At 35.9% G+C, this 24,982-nt stretch overlaps 1 protein-coding gene across 2 annotated transcripts in view; it reads right to left on the bottom strand.

The window, feature by feature from the left end:
• The window catches only part of KCNH7 (potassium voltage-gated channel subfamily H member 7), a 489,034-nt gene that overhangs the window by 50,701 nt on the left and 413,351 nt on the right, over positions 1–24,982 (bottom strand). For both annotated transcript variants that reach the window (XM_061135198.1, XM_061135199.1), the window contains 2 exons: positions 21,057–21,482; positions 3,787–4,186 (listed from right to left, as the gene is read on the bottom strand). In XM_061135198.1, the coding sequence (XP_060991181.1) occupies positions 3,787–4,186; positions 21,057–21,482 (826 nt within the window). The remainder of the gene's footprint in view (positions 1–3,786; positions 4,187–21,056; positions 21,483–24,982) is intronic.

The following is a 24,982-nucleotide window of genomic DNA, read 5'->3' as shown; positions in this document are numbered from 1 at the left end:
TTTAGATACAACAAAATGAATCTGTTTTAAACGTACAGCTCAGTTAGTTGACAAATGTACACATCCCTGTTAACACAATCAAGATATAGACCATTTTCATCATCCCAGAAGATTCCACTGTGTCCCTTGGCTGCTTGCCCACTTGTTCTCTAGGCTAACTCTAGACAATCACTGAGCTCCTTTATGTCATTACAGATTAATTTGCATTTCCTAGAGTTTCATATAAATAGAATCATAATGGACATATTCATCTATGTCTGACTTCTTTTTCAGTCATATCAGTTTTGAAATTCTGTTTTGTATGTGTCAGCAATTTGTTTTTTTTTTTTTTATCATGAGTAGATTTGCATCACATGGTTCTACCAAGTTCATTTATCTCTTCTGTTGATGAAATTTTAACCATCATAGAGTATTAATTGCATTTCTGTGACAACTAATATCTTTCCATGTATTTATTGGCCACTGACATATCTTCTTTTGTGAAACGTCTATTTAAAACTTTTTCTCATTTTTTTAAATTGAGTTGTCTTCTTATTATGGAGTTGTAAGAATGCTTGATATATTCTAAATAAAAGTCTTTTTCTAGATCTAAGTATTGAGAGTATTTTTTTCTAGTCTATCATTTGTTTGTTCCTCTTAACAGTGTCCTCTGGAAAGCTTATGTTACTAATTTTGATGAAATCCAAATGCTTATATACTTTGTTTTCTGTTATTTAAAAAAGAAGTTATAGGAGTATTGTAAGGTTTCAGTTTCTCCATCATGGCTAGAAGCAGAAACCCAGTTACGTTTTTTACACATTATAAAAACAAGAAATTCTCCTAATGTTTGTCAAGCAGATCAGAGATGAAATACACTTGCCTTTATATACTGGTGTATAGGTTTTAAAAATCAAATGTGTATATTTATAATATTTGAATAAAGATATACTTATGTTATATATTAATATCAGAACAAATAGATACAAATGTGTGATCATAACTTATATTCTCACTTGCTTAATTCCACTTACACTTTTATTTTTCATCTTGAATTGTGTATATTTTTAAAAAGAATTCTATGGTTACTGTTCTCTGTACACATTCAGCAGCAAAATTGGTGACTGTCTTTGCGAATAGAAGTTTTAAAAACTGTATCTATAAGTATCGAAGTTATTTGAATTTAATTAGATGATAGCCTTTAATGTTTAATTTTTAGTTTCCTTGAATTATACTGCTGTAAGAGGGATTGCAGATTACTTTGTTTGGCTTAAAATTTTTATTTTAGAAAGAAAATTAGTTTTAAAGAAGCTTTGGGAAAAAGAGTTCAACTTCATAACTGATTATAACAACTTTAACTTGCAGCAGTATATATATAACATTTTACATTTATCTTTTGGATATTATATTTTGTTTTTAGGTTTAAATCAAACCACTCATATACTTGAGGGGTATGTACTTAGTACAAAAATAGAACTAAATACAGAAAATTAAATCATTTCTTAATACAGTTGGGTGTAAATGAAAATATCATGTGTAGATATACACAAATACATTAAACGGCTATGAAAATTTCAAGGCATGCTTATTATTGCTGTTTCCAATCTTATTTTACCTTTTATGGCATAATAGCTCATGATCCAATTCTCTAGGAATATGTAAAAACTTTTTTCCTGTGTGATTCTAACCTTTACATAATCCAATTTTGATTAAGTTTTGTAGAAGCAAGTCTGTTATTCAAATAAAAGGTATTATGTGGGATATGGATATATCTTAGTCAACCCAATTAACTAGAGTGCTTTTTCTTAAAAGATAGAATTCCTCTGCAGGAAACAAATATTCTTCCTAAACAAATCAATGGAAATAGCATAATGTCACATTCAAAAAGGCAAAAATACAGGAAGGAAGGAAGGGAAGTGGAGAGGGAGGGAGGAAGAAAAGAAAGAAAAAAGGAAGGAAAAAGACACAAAGAAAGGAAGAAGAAAAACTGGCAGTAACTCCCTGATTTAAGGATTAGACATTCGGACAGATGAGCCTGGCTAGCTATAGTCCACGCTGTCACAAGTGACTAAACCACCGCCACCACAGAGCAAGTAAAGAACTGAGTTCTCTCATTTAAAAGATAAATAGTACCATGCATTTCACTTAATCCTCACAAGAGGTAAGGATTCCTATGGGGTGAACATGTTAAACTTCAGTGCTCTTAAACAGGGCTTCCCAGGTGGCGCTAGTGGTATGGAACCCGCAGGCCAATGCAGGTTAGACATATAAGATGTTTGATCTCTGGGTGGGGAAGATCTGGAGAAGGGAATAGCAGCCCACTCCAGTACTCTTGCCTGGAGAATCCCATGGACAGAGGAGCCTGGCGGGCTACATTCATAGTGTCGCAAAGAACTGGACACGGACTGAAGCAACTTATCATGTCACAGCTCTTAAAAAATTCTTCCTTGCAGATTCTGTTTCAAGATTCAAGTCCTGTTTTCTTTTAAAAAGAGCATATATGTATATTTCTATATCTGTGTATAAATAATTAAAAACATACTTTTTCTCTTTTCTTTGTTTGTTACCAATGCCACTAAAATTGATAGACACTATGAAGTATTTACTAGCAGTTGCCATCACAGAATTGTTGGGGCTGTGTTTGTTCTGTAAGATTCAGTCTCTCTGGAATGAATTTTTCTATTTTTTCCAGCGGGCTCCACTTCCATTTCCTTCTGAGTGTAATTCTGCTTTTTGGTTTGTAGCAAGACTTAGCCTGAATTTTCAGAATATTTTAAGAGCTATTTAAATGTAATGCTATTTGCCTATACAACCTTACTAATATAAAAACACAAAACATACATATGAAAAGTAAATTTTAAATACAGTGAACACTAAACTGTTTGAATCAATAAACAATATACTAATATGAATCTATTCAAGTTTCATAAATAAAGCTTACCTAGCACACTTTTTTACTCAATATATTAACATTCAAAAATTAACTCTCTGGACCTATTTTCAAATTTGTATGCACTCTAAGGATGATGCTCTTTTTCAAACTTTAAAAGTCCATCATACTTTTGTCAGTTGCTGCCTGGTATAAACAAGGTTATTTTTAGTGGTTCCAAAGTGTGATTTTTTTAAAATTAATATTAAAACATCTTTAGTTTTACAGTTTTTTTCTTATTCCAAAGAATATAACTTATAAATTGATGCTCATAGCATTACCCATGGTAGGGTAAAGGGCAGTCACTTAGGTCCTTGGCATAATGTCATAGACAAAGGAAGTTTTAGTCAAATGACAAGGAAAAATACATATATATATATGCACGTATATATGTGCATATGTGTATATATGAAAGATTAGCTTACATTATAATTAGTAGGGTGATATTTACCCTACTAATAGATAGTAGATAGATATCTATATCTATCTACCAATGTCTGTATATCTAGTTATGTAATGTAAATAAGTCCTTCCTATTCTAATCTGGTGTCAGCTTGAAATATTACAGAACATAACCATTAGTAATAAATTTCAGACACATTTTTGCATCAGTAAAAGTGGACTTCGAGTCTCAATTCCTGAATCCCAAGGACCACGTCACTCTAGCTTTATGCTCATAGTTTCCTGAGGTCATGCAAGATCTTTGGTGTCTCCCCTCACAGAGAGAATCAGATTAGATAAAATAAAATACCCATATATTTAATCCCATTATCTCTACAATTTTCTATAATTTTTTCTTTGCCTTCTTCTAAATGTTTTAGAGACATTGATTTTGTACTATTATTTTATCCTAATAGGTAACAAAAGAGAAATCTACTTACAGCCAATCAACATAACACAAATTGAAAAGATTTTCTCCGAATTGGTGTTAGGAGACACATTCCCAAATCCCACACTGGTTAAACTGCTGAAGGTAAAATAAAGTGCTGTGACGTATTTATCTTTAATGGATGGTCCAGAACTGGAGTCACTGTCATTGTAACGTTTCCCAATTTGTTGTCCTAAGGAATCCAACCAGCCGATTTTGTCAGTCAGGTAGGGCCTTTCCACATTCCCAATGGCATACCAAATGCAAGCCAGCCAGTGAGCAATCAGGGCGAATATGCACATTAAGAGCATTAGAACTGCAGCCCCATATTCTGAGTATCGATCAAGTTTTCGGGCCACTCTCACAAGACGAAGGAGTCGAGCTGTCTTCAAAAGACCAATTAATGTTGTTGTCTGCGGAAATAAATGTGCATGATCAGAAACAGTCGGTAAACAATTCAGTGTGTGTTCCTGTGTAGCAAAGTAAGTAGAAACAGGTTACAAAAATATGGTAGCACTGACGATAACTGCATATTTGAATTAAACATCAAGGTTAGCTTTTTTCTTTTTTTTTAACATTTGCTTTGGAAAGTACTGTGAAAGTGTATGGTACATTAATTCAGTATCTTGGCATGTAATGCTTTTGGGACAGAGACCATGCTATGGTTTGCACTTTAACCACTTGCCTGGCACACAGTGGGTACTCAGTAAATCATTCATTCACTGATGAACATCCCAGTGTGTTACTGGTGGGTCTAGCAAGTGGGATTATAGTGTTGAGCAAATGGACATGGTCATTTTTATAGTAGAAAAAAGTATTTATTTATTAGACAAAGTGTCACTTTTTATAAAGAGAAACAAACTGTTTCTCTGGGGAGAAACAAATATTTTTAAAACAAATAATAAGATCATTTCAGAGAGTGAAAAGTGTGACAATGATAATAAAAGGAACTTGGGTTGGGGTCAGAACCATTTTAGAAAGGAAGGCCAAAGAGAATCTTGCTGACAAGCTGACTAGAGTTTAGAAGGGTTTCAATGAGGAGCCAGTCAAGCAGATAACTGGGAAACTTATTGGATGACTGCATGCATGCATTAAGTACTATATTCAGATTCAGTTTTTCATTTTTAAATGTGTTTGAATCGATAAATTGTTTCTTCATATCCCAATGATATTATGTATTTTGCTTTGGGATGTGATATGTGTAACTAATTGCATGACTATTATTGACCAGGTATCTAAAGATAGGACACTTCTAAATAATAACAGGATACTTAACTGGTTGTTTGGATTTGAAATCTGATAAGTACAAATTACAAGTTCATTTCTTAGGTTTCCTAAATAATGTCAACTATAAGTACTATATAATTCACAGGGTATATAATTATTCCATGTTACATGGTATTTACCAATAAATTATTGAGTCATTTTATGTGTTCATTGTTGGTGCTTATTTCTCAAAGTACATCCATCTTTGTTAAGAACACATATTTTAATTAAAGAAATAGCATGTGGCAGAACTATCATCCTATATCTTCATATTGATTTGGTTAGAAAAGAGCTCTAAATATCAAGAAAATACTTTCATTAACATTCTAAAATCAGGGTTACAGTTTTTTTTTTTTCCCCTTATGCCAGAGTGGTCACAAGGGAAGGAAAGGTTTCTGTCTCCCCTGAATTCTTTTCAGTTAGTATTCGAATCTTCTGGAAAGGAGTTTGTGTAGTTGTGATGGTCTTATTACAATTTGGATTCTGGTCATTGCTCACTTAGGAATGGGAGGAGAGGTGAGTCTTCTTTGTTCCCAAACAGAGTTATTATTTTTTAGGGTGTAGTAAGGGAAACAGTGTTTTTTCATCACAAATTTAAAATTATGTCTCTTCAATGAATGAATGGTGAACTTAAATCAGTATGAGGTGGGTTCCTGGGAGAAAAGACAACTTTCTACTATTTGTATTATCAAAATTTCAGTGTAGCGGTTATGAGTTAGAACTTTGGAACAAACTTAGGTTTGAAATTCTGCTTCCATAACAGTGTGTTACCATAGACAATTTACTTATTTAATCTTCAAGTGTCAATTTCTTCTTTTCCAAATGGGCATAATAACGCTTCCTTTTAGCATTGTAGGTGATACCCAGTACATTGTAACTGTGTTTTTATTTTGATATCTCATATGCTTTTGTTTCCATCACTAAGCAGTAACTTTATATTGTAAAATGGGTTGTTGCTGCTAAGTCACTTCAGTCTTGGTCCGACTCTGTGCGACCCCATAGACAGCAGCCCACCAGGCTCCCCCATCCCTGGGATTCTCCAGGCAAGAACACTGGAGTGGGTTGCCATTTCCTTCTCCAGTGCATGAAAGTGAAAAGTGAAAGTGAAGTCACTCAGTTGTGTCCGACTCTTAGCAACCCCATGGACCACAACCTACCAGACTCCTCCATCCACGGGATTTTCCAGGCAAGAGTACTGGAGTGGGGTGCCATTGCCTTCTCCAAAATGTGTTGTTAAAGCTACATATTTCCCAAACGTGTTACTCTGATATCAGAAATTTCGAATGGAAGCTATTGAACACTGGTATTTCAGCTCCCCTGGGAAACTGCAGGGATTTTTAAAGACAAGACTATCATTAGATGCGCTGACTGCTCAGACTCTTTAACAGAAATCAACCTGTTTCAGCGTAACTCCATTTCTACACTTCAGAGCTTGAGTTTGCACATTTATTTTCCCTCCACTTTTGATTCCTATTTACTTATGTGGAGAAATAAGAAATATTTGAGGGTTATTGTTCAAAACTGCCTTTTTTTGGGAGCAATTTCTGAAACTCAAGATAAATGAAATATAATGAAATTTGTATAGGTATTTTGTTAATGAAGTGAAATGCTTCAGAATAAGTGAGCTATTTTAACAACATATTGTGATAAAAAATACTAACAACTCTTTTGGCTACAAAGATGGTAGAGCAAAATGATGTTATGAAAAGGAAAGGAATCAAATCTGCTGTATATGCCTCTTCCTTCCATTTCGCCCTCCTCTCAAAAGAAATCTATGGTGTTTCTTCTACAATTACGTCAAAATGAGGTGAAATCTAGATTAGACAGTAAGTTTGCTGAGAAGGTAAATAAATATGACAACACACAAGTGACATATTTTCTGTACCAAAAAAGCTGAAAAAGTAAGGTACACGATGAAGTCCCAAAGGAGCTGACACAAAGGAACTGCAGAAGGAGAGGAGGACAGGGAGGAAGAGGGAGGAGAAGAGTGAAAGTGTTGGGGGCGGAGAGTACTTTCAGTTGCATCTTAAGGATGAGTGAATATTGACTTCAACAGTCAAAGCCATTCTCCTTTGATTCTATAACTTGTACCAAGTAACAAATTACTTTGCTGTGGTTATCAAGATGCTGCTAATATGCCTGGGCATTCTTCCTTAGTCACAGCTGTGTACAGCACACCTTGTAGATGACACTTAGGCTAGCAATAACTCTTTTTTCTTTAAATATCTCTTTAAAGAGTTAAGGTGTTTTGCCCCAGATAATACAACAAAGAGAAGTGACTGCACCAAAATCTCAGAAACAAAATGGGCAAAAAAAAAAAAAAAAAGATCAATCTCTTCTTTCTGATTTGTCAGGCTATTAGTTTCCATTGTTGAGTTCAATGAACTATCTTTGTATTATATGCAAGTCAAAAATGGGACCAACAACTACCTTATAATTGGTAGTTTTTGGCTGATCAGAATATTTTCAGAATGCATAGTTATCTCACAGTATATCTAAGTCCATGTAATACCCAGACATACTATGAAAATCAGTGGGTGTTTTTTCAATTTTTGAAAATAGAAATAAAACTATCTTGAAACTAATGACAAGAACTTTTAAAATAGGAGAGGTAAAGAAGTTTCTCTTAGGTGGTATTTCTTGAATTTTTCACTGGTTTTAGAAAAATATTCTTTGCTTATTGTTACTTTTGGTAGAGAATGAAAAGCATATAAAAGCTCACTAGAGGTAAGAGTAATCATTATAATGTAATATAAAGACAGAAAGAGGTGAACTATTTTGCAGTAGGTCAAAGCAAGGTCCATTGTTTTCCAGTACTGTCTATTAATATACAGCAAAAGAGATATAATAAACTTTAACAAGTTAATTTTCCACCTCAACAGTACCTATGCCAGTTCAGAATTCAACTCCTTTACCCTCAATGAACGACATCTCAAACTCTTTTTGCCTGAATTCCACAGTAAAGAACACCATCTTAAGACTTTCATTTTGCCACAATTTTTAAAAAGTGTAAAATGATTCTTCTCCTGGAAATTTAATTTTTCAAATTTCTGAGTAGCTGATGAATATCATCCAATTTCAGTTTTTTAAAAAATGTACCCACATCCATAGTTTATTAAAGCCTCAGATGCTTTTTTTTATATTGAGGTAAAAGCTACTTTCCCTTATTAAGTACAACTTTCTTAACTGAATTTTATATTAAGAATATATACTTTAAACAACTACAGTTTTGTCAATATGTTAGATAGCAGGCCCAGACTAAAAAAAAAAACTATGAGATTTTTTTTTTTACTAGATATTTTACAGTAGTTCAGACATTCTCTCTTAATGTAAATAGAATTATTTTTGAAGATAAACAATGCCTTTCTGCAATTAAAATAGGCGACGTATTAAACAGCTCTCTATTTATGAATAAGTCTGGTTACAGTTAAACTGAGATAGCATCATCAATAGGAGGAAATCTCATGCTTGAGAATTTTTCAAAACAATTTTGAAAAATAATTCTCTTTAGTAAGCATTTTAAAAAATCTTACATTTAAAATATTTATTTCAGGGTTTAATCACTAAAATCCTTGCCTATCGTAAGTAGACAAAATTATTCTTCTATGAATGAGGAAATGTAAATATGTGATCTTTGCTTCTGGCTGCTGGTTGTTAGATGAATGTCATTGAAACTTTCTACTTAATCCATCATTCTGTCCTGTTTATCAAGTAATGTATATTTTTAGTCGCTCAATTGTGTCCAATTCTTTACAACCCCTGGACTGTAGCCCACCAGGCTCCTCTGTCCATGCGATTCTACAGGCAAGAACACTGGAGTGGATTGCCATTTCCTCCTCCAGGGGATCTTCCTGACCCAGGGACTGAATCTGTGTCTCCTGTATTATAGGCAGATTCTTTACCTGCATAATCTGAGAAGCATAATATTTGGGCTCAAATGGGAAAAAGGGGTTTCTGGGTGGCTCCGATGGTAAAGAATCTGCCTGCAATGCAGGAGACCTGTGTACGATTCCTGGGTTGGGAAGATCCCTTGAGAAGGAACTGCAACCCACTCCAGTACCTCTTGCCTGGAGAATTCCATGGACAGAGGAGCCTGGTGGGCTACAGTCCATGAAATCCCAAAGAGTTGGACATGACTAAGCAACCAACACACACAATGGGGAAAAAGGAACACTTAATGAGTAATAAATTTCATAACTCCACACTCATATTTTGTTTTAGATTTCATTTCTATTCCCTTTAAGTTCTAGTACTTGCAAACATTATTCAATAAATTGCCCAATAAAACACAATAATACTGAAACTAATTTTTATTTTTTTTGTTCAGCTTGAGTCATATTATTTTAATATCTCTAAAACACATTCACTAATACAATCAAAGAGTTGTATTTGGAGTGTGTAAAAAACCATGGCGGGGCGGGGGCACCTAGCTTAGCCTTTCCTTATTTGTACCAAACATCATAAATTTCTCAACAAACAGGTTTTTAAAAAGAAGATTTTACAGTCTCCAATATTTAACATCCTTTACTCTTGAGATACTTTAATTTTTATTTTGTTTTAAAATTAACATTCTATTTTGCTGCATTTTGATCTTATTTTCTTTTTAGCTATAGTAACACAGAAAACTGATCATCAAATGATTCTAAATAGTAGTAGGCAAATGCTGCAGTAAATAAACAATTATGAATATTATGTTATATTTTTACATTTGGAATTTGGCTTGTTCCGGAAACATTTAACCAAAACTTATTTTGTTTTTAGCAACGTTTAGTCAGTGGATCACATATAAGTAATGGATAAGTGAAGAACTTAATGCAAAACTTATTGATGGAATACTCTTAATATTCCTTAGTTCAAGAATTATTCCACTGTGGATTCTTTGTCTCTTATTTGTCATGCCACAGACTTTTAGAAACATGACCAGTAACCTCAAATACAATCAGTTGAAACTTCTGCCATAATTCCTAAAAACTATATAATGAGAGACATAGTTATCTTATGTGTAGACACACATAAACATGCAGGCCTGCAAAATGTTCATTGTTATTTCAGTTTGAACACGAGTATGTCTAATGTTTTAGAAATTCATTTCAAACAAATTAATGACAACTACTGTAGAGATCAGGTTCAGAAAGAATACTGACAAAATGATCAAAGTTTCTATAACAGAAGCCTGCTTTACTTTCCCTTGTAACCATTCCATGATTTATCTATCACACTAATGAAGCAAACATATCAATGTGAGCAGAAACTCCTCCTCTCTATTAAAACTTCCTGTTCAAAGGCCTTGCTTGCATTCAGAATTAATGAAAAATAACAGTGAAGTGTGAAAGGGGAGAGGTCAATTAATTAATCAAAATATTACTACAGATTTTCAGGGGAGTAAGAGTTTAATGAAGCATGTAACTAAATAGAAAGCTCTAGAGTCTAACTATTAATATCTCTGATGTAACATTTAACACAGAGAAGCAAACTATGGAACATTTGAAGCAGATAATAAAAAGTTGACTTTTTGGAGACAACCAATAATATTGTTGTTGAAATAACTCCCCAAAATTGAAGAGACAGAGCCAAAGCGAAAACAATGCTCAGTTGAGGATGTGACTGGTGATGGAAATAAAGTCCAATGCTATAAAAATAATATTGCATAGAAACATGGAATGTTAGGTCCATGAAGCAAGGTAAATTGCAAATGGTCAAACAGGAGATGACAAGAGTGAACATCGACATTTTAGGAAGCAGTGATCTATAATGGATTGAAATGGGTGAATTTAATTCAGTTGACCATTATATCTACAACTGTGGGAAAGAATCCCTTAGAAAAAATGGAGTAGCCATCACAGTCAACAAAAGAGTCCAGAATGCAGTACCTGGGTACAATCTCAAAAATGACAGAATGATCTCTGTTCCTTTCCAAGGCAAACCTTTCATATCACAGTAATCCAAGTCTATGCCCCAAGAAGTAATTCAGAAGAAGCTGAAGTTCAATGATTCTATGAAGACCTACAAATCCTTCTAGAATTAACACCCAAAAAAGATGTCCTTTTCATCATAGAGGACTGAAATGCAAAAGTAGGAAGTCAAGAGATACCTGGAATAACAGGCAAATTTGGCCTTGGAGTACAAAACGAAGCAGATCAAAGGCTCACAGAGTTTTGCCAAGAGAACACACTGGTCATAGCAAACACCCTCTTCCAACAACACAAGAGAAGACTCTACATATGGACATCACCAGCTGGTTAATACCAAAATCAGATTGATTATATTCTTCGCAGCCAAGAATGGAGCTCTATAGAGTTAGCAGAAACAATTGGGAGTTGACTGTGGCTCAGATCATAAACTGCTTTTGCAACTTTTGCAACTGCTTATTGCAAAATTCAGACTTAAATTGAAGAAAGTAGGGAAAAGCACTGGACCATTTGGGTATGACGTAAATCAAAGCCCTTACGATTATACAGTGGAAGTGACAAATAGATTCAAGGGATTAGATCTGATAGAGTGCCTGAAGAACTATGGGCAGAGGTTCGTGACATGGTACAGGAGTCAGTAATCAAGACCATCCCTAAGAAAAAGAAATGCAAAAAGGCAAAATGGTTGTCTGAGGAGGCCTTACAAATAGCTGAAAAAGAAGAGAAGCTAAAGGCAAAGGAGAAAAGGAAAGATATACCCATCTGAATGCAGAGTTCCAAAGAACAGTAAAGAGAGATAAGAAAACCTTCCTAAGTGATCAATGCAGAGAAATACAGGGAAACAATAGAATGAGAAAGACTAGAGATCTCTTCAAGAAAATTAGAGACACCAAGGGATCATTTCATGCAAAGATAAGTACAATAAAGGACAGAAATGGTATGGACCTAACAGAAGCAGAAGATATTAAGAGGTGGCAAGAATACACAGAAGAACTATCCAAAAAAGATCTTCATGACCCAGATAAGTACGATGGTGTAATTACTCCTCTAGAGCCAGACATCCTGGAATGTGAAGTCAAGTGGGCCATAGGAAGCATCATTATGAACAAAGCTAGTGGAGGTGATTGAATTCCAGTTGAGCTATTTCAAATCCTAAAAGATGATGTTACGAAAGTGCTGCACTCAATAGGCCAGCAAATTTGGAAAACTCAGCAGTGGCCACAGGACTGGAAAAGGTCGGTTTAATCCCAATTTCAAAGAAAGGCAATACCAAAGAATGTAGAAACTAACACACAATTGCACTCATCTCACTTGCTAGCAAAGTAATGCTCAAAGCTCTCCAAGGAAGGCTTCAACATTATTTGAACTGAGAATGTCCAGATGTTCAAGCTGGATTTAGAAAAGGCAGAGAACAAGAGGTCAGATTGCCAACATCTGTTGGATCAACAAAAATGCAAGTGAGTTCCAGAAAAACATATTCTTTGGTTTTACTGACTGTGTGGGTCACAACAAACTAAAAAATTCTTCAAGAGATGGGAATACCAGACCACCTTACCTGCTACCTGAGAAATCTGTATTCAGATCAAGAAGGAACAGTTAGAACTGGGCATGGAACAATGGACTGGTTCCAAAGAGGAAAAGGAGTACATCAAGGCTGTATATTGTCACCCTGCTTATTTAACTTATATACAGAGTACATCACATGAAATGCTGGGCTGGATGAAGCACTGGTTGAAATCAAGATAGCAGGGAGAAATATCAATAACCTCAGATATGCAGATGACACAATCTTTGTGGTAGAAAGCAAAGAGAAACTAAAGAGTCTCTTGATGAAAGTAAAAGAGGAGAGTGAAAAAGCCAGCTTAAAACTCAACACTCAAAACACTAAGATCATGGCATCTGGTCCTATCACTTCATGGCAAATACATGAGAAAACAATGGTAACAGTGAGAGACTAAATTTTCTTGGGCTCCAAAATCACTGCAGATGGTGACTGCAGCCATGAAATTAAAAGCTACTTGCTCCTTGGAAGAAAAGCTATGACCAACCTAGACAGCATATTAAAAAGCAGAGACAATGGCTGATTCATGTCAATGTATGACAAAAACCACTACAGTATTGTAAAGTAATTAGTCTCCAACTAATAAAAATAAATGGGAAAAAAAATAAAAAGCAGAGACATTACTTTCCAACAAAGGTCCATCTAGTCAAAGTGTTGCTTTTTCCAGTAGTTATGTATGGATATGAGAGTTGGACTATAAAGAAAGCTGAGTGTGGAAGAATTGATGTTTCTCAACTGTGGTGTTGGAGAAGACTCTTGAGAATCCCTTGGAATGCAGGGAGATCCAATCAGTCCATCCTAAAGGAAATCAGTCCTGAATATTCATTGGAAGGACTGATGTTGAAGCTGAAACTCCAATACTTTGGCCACCTGATTTGAAGAACTGACTCATTTGAAAAGACCCTGATGCTGGGAAAGATTGAAGGAAAGAGGAGAAGGGGACGACAGAGGATGAGATGGTTGGATGGCATCACCAACTGGATGGACATGTGTTTGAGCAAGCTCCAGGAATTGGTGATGGACAGGGAAGCCTGGTGTGCTGCTGTCCATGGGGTTGCAGAGTCATACATGACTGTGTTTGAACTGAACTGAGTGATAATGTTCCTTTGCATCAATGACATTGAGGTAATTTGCTATGGATGGCATGATGTTTGATAATGCAAAAATTAAGAAATAGAGAATCTTTTCTTGATGTCTGGATGGCATTAGCATTAGGAAGATATTAATGACACTGGCAAGCCCTGTTACTACCACTGCTCATTTTCAGTGACAATAGATCTTGTGTTATTTGTATACTACATATATGGCATACAGCACAGCTATATCAGTCAACATTTGTAGTTATCAGTGTTCTTAGGAATATAAATATTAATATATGCATATAAACTTTTCTGTTATCTATATAAATGCATGTATATATGTGTATGCAATATACATACACAGCTATGAAATCCTTTATTAAAATGCAAATTTAAAGAAAACTAACCTTATCCTGCTTAATATTGTATTTATTGTTTAATTATGGGCTTCCTCATTATCACTAGGTACACACATGAAATTAGAAGACCACTACTCCTTGGTAGGAAAGCTATGACAAATCTAGACATGTGTTAAAAAGCAAAGACATCACTTTGTTTACAAAGGTTCATATTGTCAAGGCTATGGTCTTTTTCGTAGTCCTGTACAGACATGTGAGAGCTGGACAATAAAGAAGGCAGAACACCAAAGAACTGATACTTTCGAACTGTGGTGCTGGAGAAGACTCTCGAGTGTCCTTTGGAAAGCAAGGAGATCAAACCAACCAATCTTAAAGGAAATCAACCCTGAATATTCTTTGGAAGGACTGTTGCTGAAGCTCCAATACTTTGGTCACCTGATGCAAACAGCTGACTCATTGGAAAAGACACTGGTGCTGGGAAAGATTGAAGGCAGAAGGTGAAGAGGGTGACAGAGAATGAGATGGGTGGAAGGCATCACGGATTCAATGGACATGAACTTGGGCAAACTCTGGGAGACAGAGAGGGACAGGGAAGCCTGGCATGCTGCAGTCCATGGGGTCATGAAGAGTTGGACATGACTTGGCAACTGAACAACAACAAGCATCTGATAACTTCACTCTATCTTTTTATGCAGACATGCCTGAAGCATTTACATAGTCAACTAGGTATTTTGTAATGATCATTTTTTTTGTTTTTCCTTTATATTAAAGATGGTATTATATATTTGTGAAATTACGTGTGTAAGAAGGCTATATTATCCATGACTTTTATTTAGCAACAGCAGAAAGGGTCATTAAAAATATCTGTTATGTTGGTTCTGATAGAGCTGGGAACCAACACCTTGTACCTTCATGCCTCTAATGGGCTTCCCTTCTAACTAGCCTGACCCTTTTAACCTGGAAAACTCCCAGCGGTAATCAAAAACCTCCCCTTCATGCTCACATGTCCTTCTGTACATAGTAACATTAAAGCTGCCATCAGATAATACTCTAGGGGTCTTTTCTCACTCTTTCCTATAAACTCAGAAATGGTAACCCACTCCAGTATTCTTGCCTGGGAAATCCCATGGACAGAGGAGCTGTGTGGGCTACAGTCCATGGGGTCGTAGAGTTACACACGACTTATTGACTAAACAACTACAACAGAAAGCATGGTTCCCAGTAAATGCTAATAGAATGAATGAATCTACTTGAGAAGGGAGTTACTGTACCCTCTCCTGGAAATCAAAAAATTAACTAAGTCAATTCTTATTAAAATTTACTTGAAACTGTAATTGGTAAAGCAAAGGCAGACAAAATTGGGCTACTCTTTGTATAGTGGAGGTGGATGGTTCTGAGTCTTATCAGCCTGTCTTGCTGTCAATCCTTGAGGGCCTCTCAGACTCTCAAGCACCTCCATGAACCCTCAGTTTGAAAAAAACACTGAACTAGATTACCCCTCATCAGAATGACCTCAAGCTTAGTGATTTTAGTTCTTGTCATTCGATTTGGGGACCAAAATCCAAAGAAGTTTTTTCCTTCATATTCATATGATGAAACTTCCCAAATTAGCTCATGTGAATGTAAGATCTTTTACTTTGAAAGTATTTCTTTTTTCCCTGGTGCCAATAATGCAGGCAATGTGGGTTTGTTCCCTGGGTCAAGAAGATCGTCTAGAGAAGGGAATGGCAACCCACTCCAGTATTCTTACCTGGGACCCATGGACAGAGAAGCCTGGCGGGTTACAGTTCATGGGATCTCAGAGTTAGACATGACTGAACACAACAACATGATATATTATACCCTTTGGGGTAAAATTTCATTCTGAAATATCACTACATCTTGAAAGGCCTGATTATAGTTAAAAAATATAGTTTGCATAGAAAGGAGTATCTTCATTGTCACTCTTGAGAAATGTATCATGCAGCTCAATCCATCACTGGTCTTGTTATCATTCATAGTTGATTCTTTACGCTCCTTTCAGACCGCCCCTCCCACTTGCTAGTTTTGATGCCCATATACTTCTCCCTACCACACACCCCGAGCACCTGTGCTTTGCAAGACAACTTGAGTTGCTTGTGTGTGAGCACAGTTGTGCTGGACTCTTTGCAATCTTATGGACTGTAGCCTGTTGGAAAACTGTCCTCAAAAAATTTCCTTTCTGTCTCCTATTTTTCCAGGAATCCTAACTGCAACTAGCTATTCTAATAACAACTATACGATAGTAGACACTTAATAAATTTTTGTCGAATAAGTGGATAATTAAGGTATTTATGGATTAATGTGGTAACATTTAAGTTTTAAAAGGAATACTTATTAAAATAACAGGGATTTAATGCAAAGGGATGGGAAGGATAAAAAAGTAACCTTTGGCAAGTGATTACTATGTACCTGGTACTGGTCTAGTCTTTTCACATACACTGCTTTATGTTTAGATATCACAAGAATCTACCTCTCATCATATAACAGAAGAAAAATGAAGTCTTAAATGAGTTAAATATCTTGCTTAAGTATAGCAAGTAAGCTGGTTCAAGCTGGTTTTAGAAAAGGGAGAGGAACCAGAGATCAAATTGCCAACATCCGCTGGATCATCAAAAAAGCAAGAGAGTTCCAGAAAAACATCTATTTCTGTTTTATTGACTATGCCAAAGCCTTTGACTGTGTGGATCACAATGAACTATGGAAAATTCTGAAAGAGATGGGCATACCAGACCACCTTACCTGCCTCTTGAGAAACCTATATGCAGGTCAGGAACCAACAGTTAGAACTGGGCATGGAACAACAGACTGGTTCCAAATAGGAAAATGATTACATCAAGGCTGTATATTGTCACCCTGCTTATTTAACTTATATATAGAGCACATCATGAGAAATGCTGGGCTGGATAAAGCACAAGCTGGAATCAAGATTGCCGGGAGAAATATCAATAACCTCAGATATGCAGATGACACCACCCTTATGGCAGAAAGTGAAGAACTAAAGAACCTCCTGATGAAAGTTAAAGAGGAGAGTGAAAAAGTTGAGCTTAAAGCTCAACATTCAGAAAACTAAGATCATGGCATCTGGTCCCATCACTTCATGGCAAATAGATGGGGAAACGGTGGAAACAGTGGCTGACTTTATTTTTGGGGGCTCCAAAATCACTGCAGATGGTGATTGCAGCCATAAAATTAAAAGACGCTTACTCCTTGGAAGGAAAGTTATGACCAAATTAGACAGCATATTAAAAAGCAGAGACATTACTTTGCCAACAAAGGTCCATCTAGTCAAGGCTATGGTTTTTCCAGTGGTCATGTATGGATGCGAGAGTTGGACTATAAAGAAAGCTGAGCAGTGAAGAATTGATGCTTTTGAACTATGGTGTTGGATAAGACTCTTGAGAGTCCCTTGGACTGCAAGGAGATCCAACCAGTCCATCCTAAAGGAGATAAGTCCTGGGTGTTCATTGGAAGGTATTGATGTTGAAGCTGAAACTCCAATGCTTTGTCAACCTCATGCGAAGAGTTGACTCATCTGAAAAGACCCTGATGCTGGGAAAGATTGAGGGCAGGAGGAGAAGGGGATGACAGAGGATGAGACAGTTGGATGGTATCACCAATTTGATGGACATGGATTTGGGTGGACTCCGGGAGTTGGTGATAGACAGGGTGGCCTGGCGTGCTGCGGTTCACGGGGTCGCAGAGTCAGACAGGACTGAGTGACTGAACTGAACTGAAGTGGCACAGAGGTGAATCAAACTCGGGTCTGTCTGACTCCAAAGCCAGGATCGTACCCATATCATAACACATTTTAAGAGTGAGGAGCAGGTTTGGAGACATGGGGGAACCCAGGAAATCATATGTAACAGAGTAAGGAACTGGCATTGCTTTTCTTGATGCAAACTTCACTTTCTGTCTGATACTATATGAGAAAGGTTATCCAGACACCATTTTTTCCCCCAAGATTATTTCATCCTATAGTAATGTGAACTACATAAATTTACTCCTGTTTCAGCTCACTTGAAGTTCTGTTTGACACAGTGATAACCTGAATTATTTATTTTAGGAAATCTTTATTTTCAAGTAATATAGTAACTGAAGCTAAACTGATTGTGTTGCAATCTAGAAATTTTCCTAGAATAATCAGCATATTCTAATATTCACTTGTTTGAGTGCTACTGATGAAATATCATTAGTAAATTAACTTCCCATAACAATCTTGTTTATCTATTTATTTGTTACCCATTCTTTCATTTCACTAAGCTAAAATTTATTTACTGTTGGTGTACATATTTTAAAATTTGAAAGAGTGAGGTTTTACTCTTTATCAATAGGATCTTATTTGGTGTAATTACATGGATTTACCCATAATAAGAGGTTCATAAAGATAAATACTGATAAAAAAGTATTTTGCTTTCTTGCCCTTTAATTAAAAACCAAAGTTAGGAGTATCTAACATTAAACTTTCAACAAATTTAACAGCAGCTGATTTTGAGTATTTTGCTGAGTTTTACATATATTATTTCATTAGAGTCTCAGATTTAAAAAAAAAAAATTTTAAGAAGGGAAGTAATATTACCATCCTTATAGATGAGGAGAGTCAAGTTTGAGACTTTGTCTAAGTTTTGTAGAATCCAGGAAGAATATATTGTTTAACTAACCTGTTCTTTATTCATCCAGTTTGATGGGCATGTTCTATGAGAGACAATTTACCTCTAAACCTATTGTCCCCCTAGCTAAGGAGGATTCACTTGCCCTCAAGCCCTAATCGGTCAGGAGCAAACCATCTACAAAGGGTGTTAATGATATCTGATCTCCTCTTGGAAAAAAAAAAAAAGATAGTGAGGCCCTGATGGATTCGGAACATGCTCAGTTGCTGAGTCATATTTGACTCTTGGTGACCCTTTGAATTGTAACCCACCAAGCTCCTCTGTCCATGGGATTTCAGGAGTGAAACCCTCATCTCCTATGTTTCTGCATTGCAGGCAGATTCTATACCTGCTGAGCAACTGGGAAAAACCTCTTAAGTGGGAAAGGACCCTGAATTTTAGTTTCCTTTGTTTCTTTTCTTTTTGGCCATGTCATGTGGTTTGTAGAATCTTAGTCTCTAAGAATTGGAATATTTCCTCCCATATCAATAAACAAGAATGCCACAGTAATCAGTAGCCACGAGGCTGCAGCCCATCCCTATGGGTAGCCCTGAGGGACTCAGGATGTGAAACACACAAGATACTGGCCCCAGACAGCTTTGATGCACATGAAAGGAATGATTTCAGTGAGCCCAGACTCTTACATCTTCCCATACATAGAAAAGTACTAAATTCCTTAACGGACACTCCAATACTTTGGCCACTTGATGTGAAGAGTCGACTCATTTGAAAAGACCCTGATCCTGGGAAAGATTGAGGACAGGAAGAGAAGAGGGCAACAGGACAGGAAGAGGATGTGATGGTTGGATAGCATCACTGACTCAACAGACATGAATCTGAGTAAACTCCAGGAAATAGTGAACAACAAGGAAGCCTGGAGTGCTGCAGTTCATGAGGATGCAAAGAGCTGGACGTGACTGAGTGACAGCAACAACTCCTTAACTTGGAATATCTCGTTTTCTTTAATTAACAATAATCTTCTGCTGTTCAGACTACCTGCCCTTTTCTGCAAAACTATATAACCTGGCTCCTCCACTCACCTCCTCAGAGCAGTTCTCTCAAGGTTACTCTTTGGTATGATGTGAAGTCCTAAAAATTCCCACTGCATAAAACATAACTCTCAACTTCTAGGTTGTGAATATTTTTTAAGTTGACCATGACCAAGGATTGATCGCGGGACCACAGAGGTTAGACATCAGGCTGCAGTGAAAGCATGAAGTCCTAACCACTGGATTACCAGGGCATTCCCAAACCTGAATCTTAAAAATTCAAAACACCAAGCTTATTTTTCTCAATCTAATACCTTAGTCTTACTTTCACACCTTCTGTAAAACTTTCTATTAAAGAATCCAGGAAATTTATTTACAAAAACTTAGCAACTAAACACAGTAAAGAATCAGCCTGCAATGTGGGAGACCTGGGTACAATCCCTGGGTTGGGAAGATCCCCTTGAGAAGGAAATGGCAACCCATTCCAGTATCCTGACCTGGAGAATATGGATTGTATAGTCCACAGAATCACAGAGAGTCGGACAAGACTGATCGACTTTCACTCACTTACTCAGCATCTAAGCACAGCACAACACACACAGTGGCAATAAAACAGAGGAGATTTTAGGAGAACATGATTTGTTTTGGTTCAAAGAACCATTTGAGAAGAACCTGATTAAAATTATGTCCTTTCTATCCAGAAAATGCACATCCACTTGTCAAATTTCCTTAAAATTTTGAACTTTATAAGATACTGGGGACACAAGAAGTATTTTCAAACCTAGATACTATTTAAGAGAAAGAGTTTTGGATAAAACATCTCAGAAGATTCCTCTTACACATAATTTGAACATAAGACAAGTCCCTCCTCTCACAAACTACAATTATGAGCTAAGAAAGAAAGAAGCATCTTCATCTTAGATAGTTTTATATCTATAAAACTAATATGTAGAAATTATATATCCCAGGAATATGCTATGGTCTTCCCTGGTGGCTCAGATGGTAAATAACCTGCCTGCAATTCGGGAGACCTGGGTTCAATCCCTGGGTTGGGGAGATACCTTGGAGGAGGGAATGGCAACCCATTTCAGTATTCTTGCCTGGAGAATCCGAATGGACAGAGTAGTCTGGTGGGCTATAGTCCATGGGGTCTCAAAGGATGAGACCTGAATGAGCATGAATAAGTGACTAAGCACAGAATGAAACACTTGTCTCAAAGTTTAATTTGTTTTTTAAAGGATAGTCTTTACTGATTTTTAGCAAAAATAGAAAAAAATTGCTAATCATTTGCAATGGCAAAAAGGTTTCATTTCATTTTATAGCATTTCCAGTTGGAAATGAATTTTATCTGTGAGATATAGAAATGTGTAAAGCAACAACTTATTTTGTAGTTAAAGAGCTTCACTTTATATTTTCAACCTTTTAGAAAATAAGATTCTTAAGCAGCTCTTACCTCATCAGAACCCGATCCAAAAATCAGCAAGTCAAAAGGAATTGCTGCAACCATGTCAATCAGGAACCAGCCTTTGAAGTAGTGTATTGCTATTTTGGCTGGATCACTTACCACTTCTTCATTCTGATTTACATATGTTGTTCTGAAGTTGATTAGAATATCTATGATAAACATAATATCCACAATCAAGTCTACCACGTTCAAAGGGCTACAGGAATAGCCACATTCTCGTCTTTTCTGTTCTTCTCTGTCATTGAGGAGAAAGGCTGCAGAATAGGGAGTGAATATAGCAGTGTATATGACCAACAGAAGAATAAGCCAATCCCAGACGGCCTTGAAAGGACTGTAGTGCAATATTGTAAACTTGTTGATGCGTGGTGTCTGCAGTTTATATTCTGGTAGAACATCTGCTCCTAAAGAGAGAACCTGAATAAAGAAAAGAGAACCATACACTACATAAAAATGTGATTACTTAATCTAAAAACCTATAAAAATATCAACTTAATTATACAGCAAAATCTTTCAGAAAAAATTCATGTAATTATGAAGTATGTACATTTAAAGGAACCCCACAATTTAGTATATTTGCCCCAGAAAACTTCATTGGTATTCCTTGATAAATATAATTTTCACTAAAAAAAATAATGAATATTGTCCCTGAGTTACTAAGGAATGGTTAGTGGTTACTTTGGAAATAAAACACACTGCTATTTTTAGGAAATCATAAAATCAATTGAATACATGGGCATTTCAGTTTTCAGACTTAAGAAAGGATTGATTGCAATGATTAGAAACAGCCTACTTGGATCCATGGTCTTATTTAATTTATATATATTTAATTTATAATTAAGGCTTGATAAACTAAACCTAATTCATTCAAATCTTCAATTAAAATTTTCTCACCTGCAAATCTTTTTTAATATTAGAAAAAGTGACATGAGATTAAAATAAACAAAATGAGTCTTTTCCCTAAAAGGCTGAAGAAGTATTTAATATTCTGAGACAATTATACTTTCACTTGAACTCCTTCATCACATTTAGGGAATTGTGTAGAAAGAATGGTGCAAGGAGACATTCAGAATATTGATCTGGAAAGGTTGCAAGATTCTCAGCCACCAAGTCTACTTAAACTCTAAGATTTATTTTATTTAATAAAGCATTGCAAGGACTAAAATCGTTCACCTTTAGAGTCTCAGTTTATATGAAAAAATGAGAGCTAAACTTGAATTGTGACCCTACTCAGTAGAAAATTTCCATGTAGATTTTAACTTGATTATAATAATAATTTCAATTTTAAATCTCATTTCCATATACCATATGAAATTGTCATATATTATATCTTTTTTTCACACATAATGAGCCATTTAAAGAATTTGAGAAGTTAAATAACCCCAACTGAGATACAACAAGACTTTTAAATATAACCATAGTTCAGTTAAAATGGACAAAACTGTTTTTAGATTAACAGCTAAACTGATTCAATTAGCTTTGGAAAAAAAATAATAAAGAAATGAGAGTAAAGCCCAGAGTAAATCTGAACTACAATTACATGGTGGAAAAGGAATTTTTATTATGAGAAATGATAGGAATTAATTATTAGTAGAAGACAACTCTGAAAAATGTGATTTCACTGTTTATGAAATAATAAATATCTTCAGAAATCAAGATTTTTATCAATATCTACATGTAACTCCCAACATCAAAATAAGAATAATGTTTACATAACCTGTCATTTGATAAGTGCAGACAACTCTATCCTGTTATGCTTTGTATAAAAACCAGTGTATGATATTTTGGTCCGGAAGGAATGGATCATCTTGTAAGGTATCATTATGTAATGTTCCTTTCTCAAAAACCATGAACTATTCAGTATTTAGAAAGTAAAATTCAAAACTTTATTTTGACTCTCAAAGTCATCTAAAATATAGACCTTTTCTATCTTCTCAGTTCCTTTTCCCATTAGATTCCTCTGTGCACTCAGTGTACTCTGGCAAACCATAACTAAAATTTCTGAGATCTTCCCAAATCCCTGAAGTCACGAATTTCTCTCATTAAAAAAAGGGTAGATAATCATCCAAAGGAAAAAGAAAGTTATTTTTAAATTTATGGATATATCCTGAGCTTGCTTCCTGATTAAGTCTCACGCTCTTGATACCAATTTTCCACACTGGACAATCTGAATGCTTGTTTTAGCAGAAGTGTACGTTAGAGTACATCCAGCACCTTAGACTTGCCCTTGAGATGTAAAAACTGTGGGTAGAACTCTTTGCATCCCAAGTATGCAGACTTTCATATAACAGTTGGATGACTACTGTGCTAAGAGGGGAGTCTGAAAAATTAGGAAGACATTGTTCCTGACATCATAGAATCAATTGTTTATTGGGAGAAATATATGAACAAGAAAATGGGAGCCCTGTGAGGTCCACCCAGCTCCCGAGATTGATGGTAGCACTGATGGGGTAGGGGAGCAGCCTTCATAGAGGAATTTCAGGAAAAGAAAGCACTTGAACTGAGTCTTCAAGTAGGAAGTGGTTGGGGATGATGAAGTTGGAATGGGAAGTCACTTACAGGCAGAGGAAACAGAAGGAGCAAAGGAAGGGATGCGTAAAAGGCTATGTTGTGTGTTGAGGAACTTTAAGCTGCTTTATCTTGCTGACAGATAAAATGCAAGGGATATTGGTGAAGGAAGGCAGAAGATCTAATGTGACATGATTGGAACCTCAGGCTTTCTTCTTTAAGTTAGGGTTACTCACATGTGAAAAAAACACAGACTCCTTTCAAAAAGAAATACTTAGTACAGAACTCCAATGATTATTATTTTATTCTTATTTATAATGTTAGGTAAATATGTACAAGGGGCTTCCCTGGTGGCTCAATGGTAAAGAGTCTGCCTGTGATGCAGGAGACTCGTGGGAGACGTGGGTTCAATTCCTGATCTGGGAAGATAACCTGGAGTAGGAAATGGCAACCCACTTCAGTATTCTTGCCTGGGAAATCCCATATGTAGAAGAGTCTGGCGGGCTACTGTCCACGGGGTAATCGAAAGTCAGACATGACTGAGTGACTAACATTTTCACTTTTTTTTTTTCACTTTCAAGATGTCTTATATGGGTGTTTAGTACTCCCAAGAGAGAAGTGGAACTATATAGTCCTGTTAAAGTCAAGGACTAGAAGTAGTAGAGCATTACTCCTGTCATATACTATTGGCCAAAGCAATCATGGCCTAGCCTAGATTCTAAAAATGTGGTAAGTTAGGCTTTACCTTTTGATAGGGGAATGGCAGGAGTGTGGAAAGAAGGGATAAACTGGAGCCATCTTGGAGATAAGCTGTCACAGAAATTGTTGACAAGTATTGTTTTTAGATGTGTTAATGATATTGTGCTATAGTTTGAAACTTTTAGGGATACATAATAACGTATTTGTGGATGAAACACTATATGAGGTGGGTTCCAATAAATCCAGAATGAGGGAAGGGAAAGGTGAATGGAAAAGTCTGGTTATATGCAACAACAATAGATGTACGTTGACTTTTATTGAAATTGGGCAAAGGTATAAACTATTCTCTCTATTTTTACAATATGCTTAAACTGTTTACAGTAATAATAATCATAATAATAATAAAAATATAAAATCTCACTCAGAAAGGGCCAAGATATTGAGGATCAGTATCAGTTCAGCTGCTTACTCGTGTCTGACTCTTTGCGACCCCTTGGACTGCAGAATGCCAGGCCTCCCTGTCCATCACCAACTCCTGGAGCCTGCTCAAACTCATATTGAGGATGGCCCTACACATATCACAGGGTCTCATTCCTATCAGAATTGAGTTGGTTCCTTGTTAGGCAATTTGGAATTCTTTTTTCTACAACAGAATGTTTACTTTGCTCTCCACATATCTAATTCATATTATGTTTATTTCTATTCAGTCT

This window comes from Dama dama, chromosome 33 (genome assembly GCF_033118175.1).
Source record: "Dama dama isolate Ldn47 chromosome 33, ASM3311817v1, whole genome shotgun sequence".
NCBI classification, from domain to species: Eukaryota; Metazoa; Chordata; class Mammalia; order Artiodactyla; family Cervidae; genus Dama; species Dama dama.
This window is presented reverse-complemented; position numbering and strand designations above follow the sequence as displayed.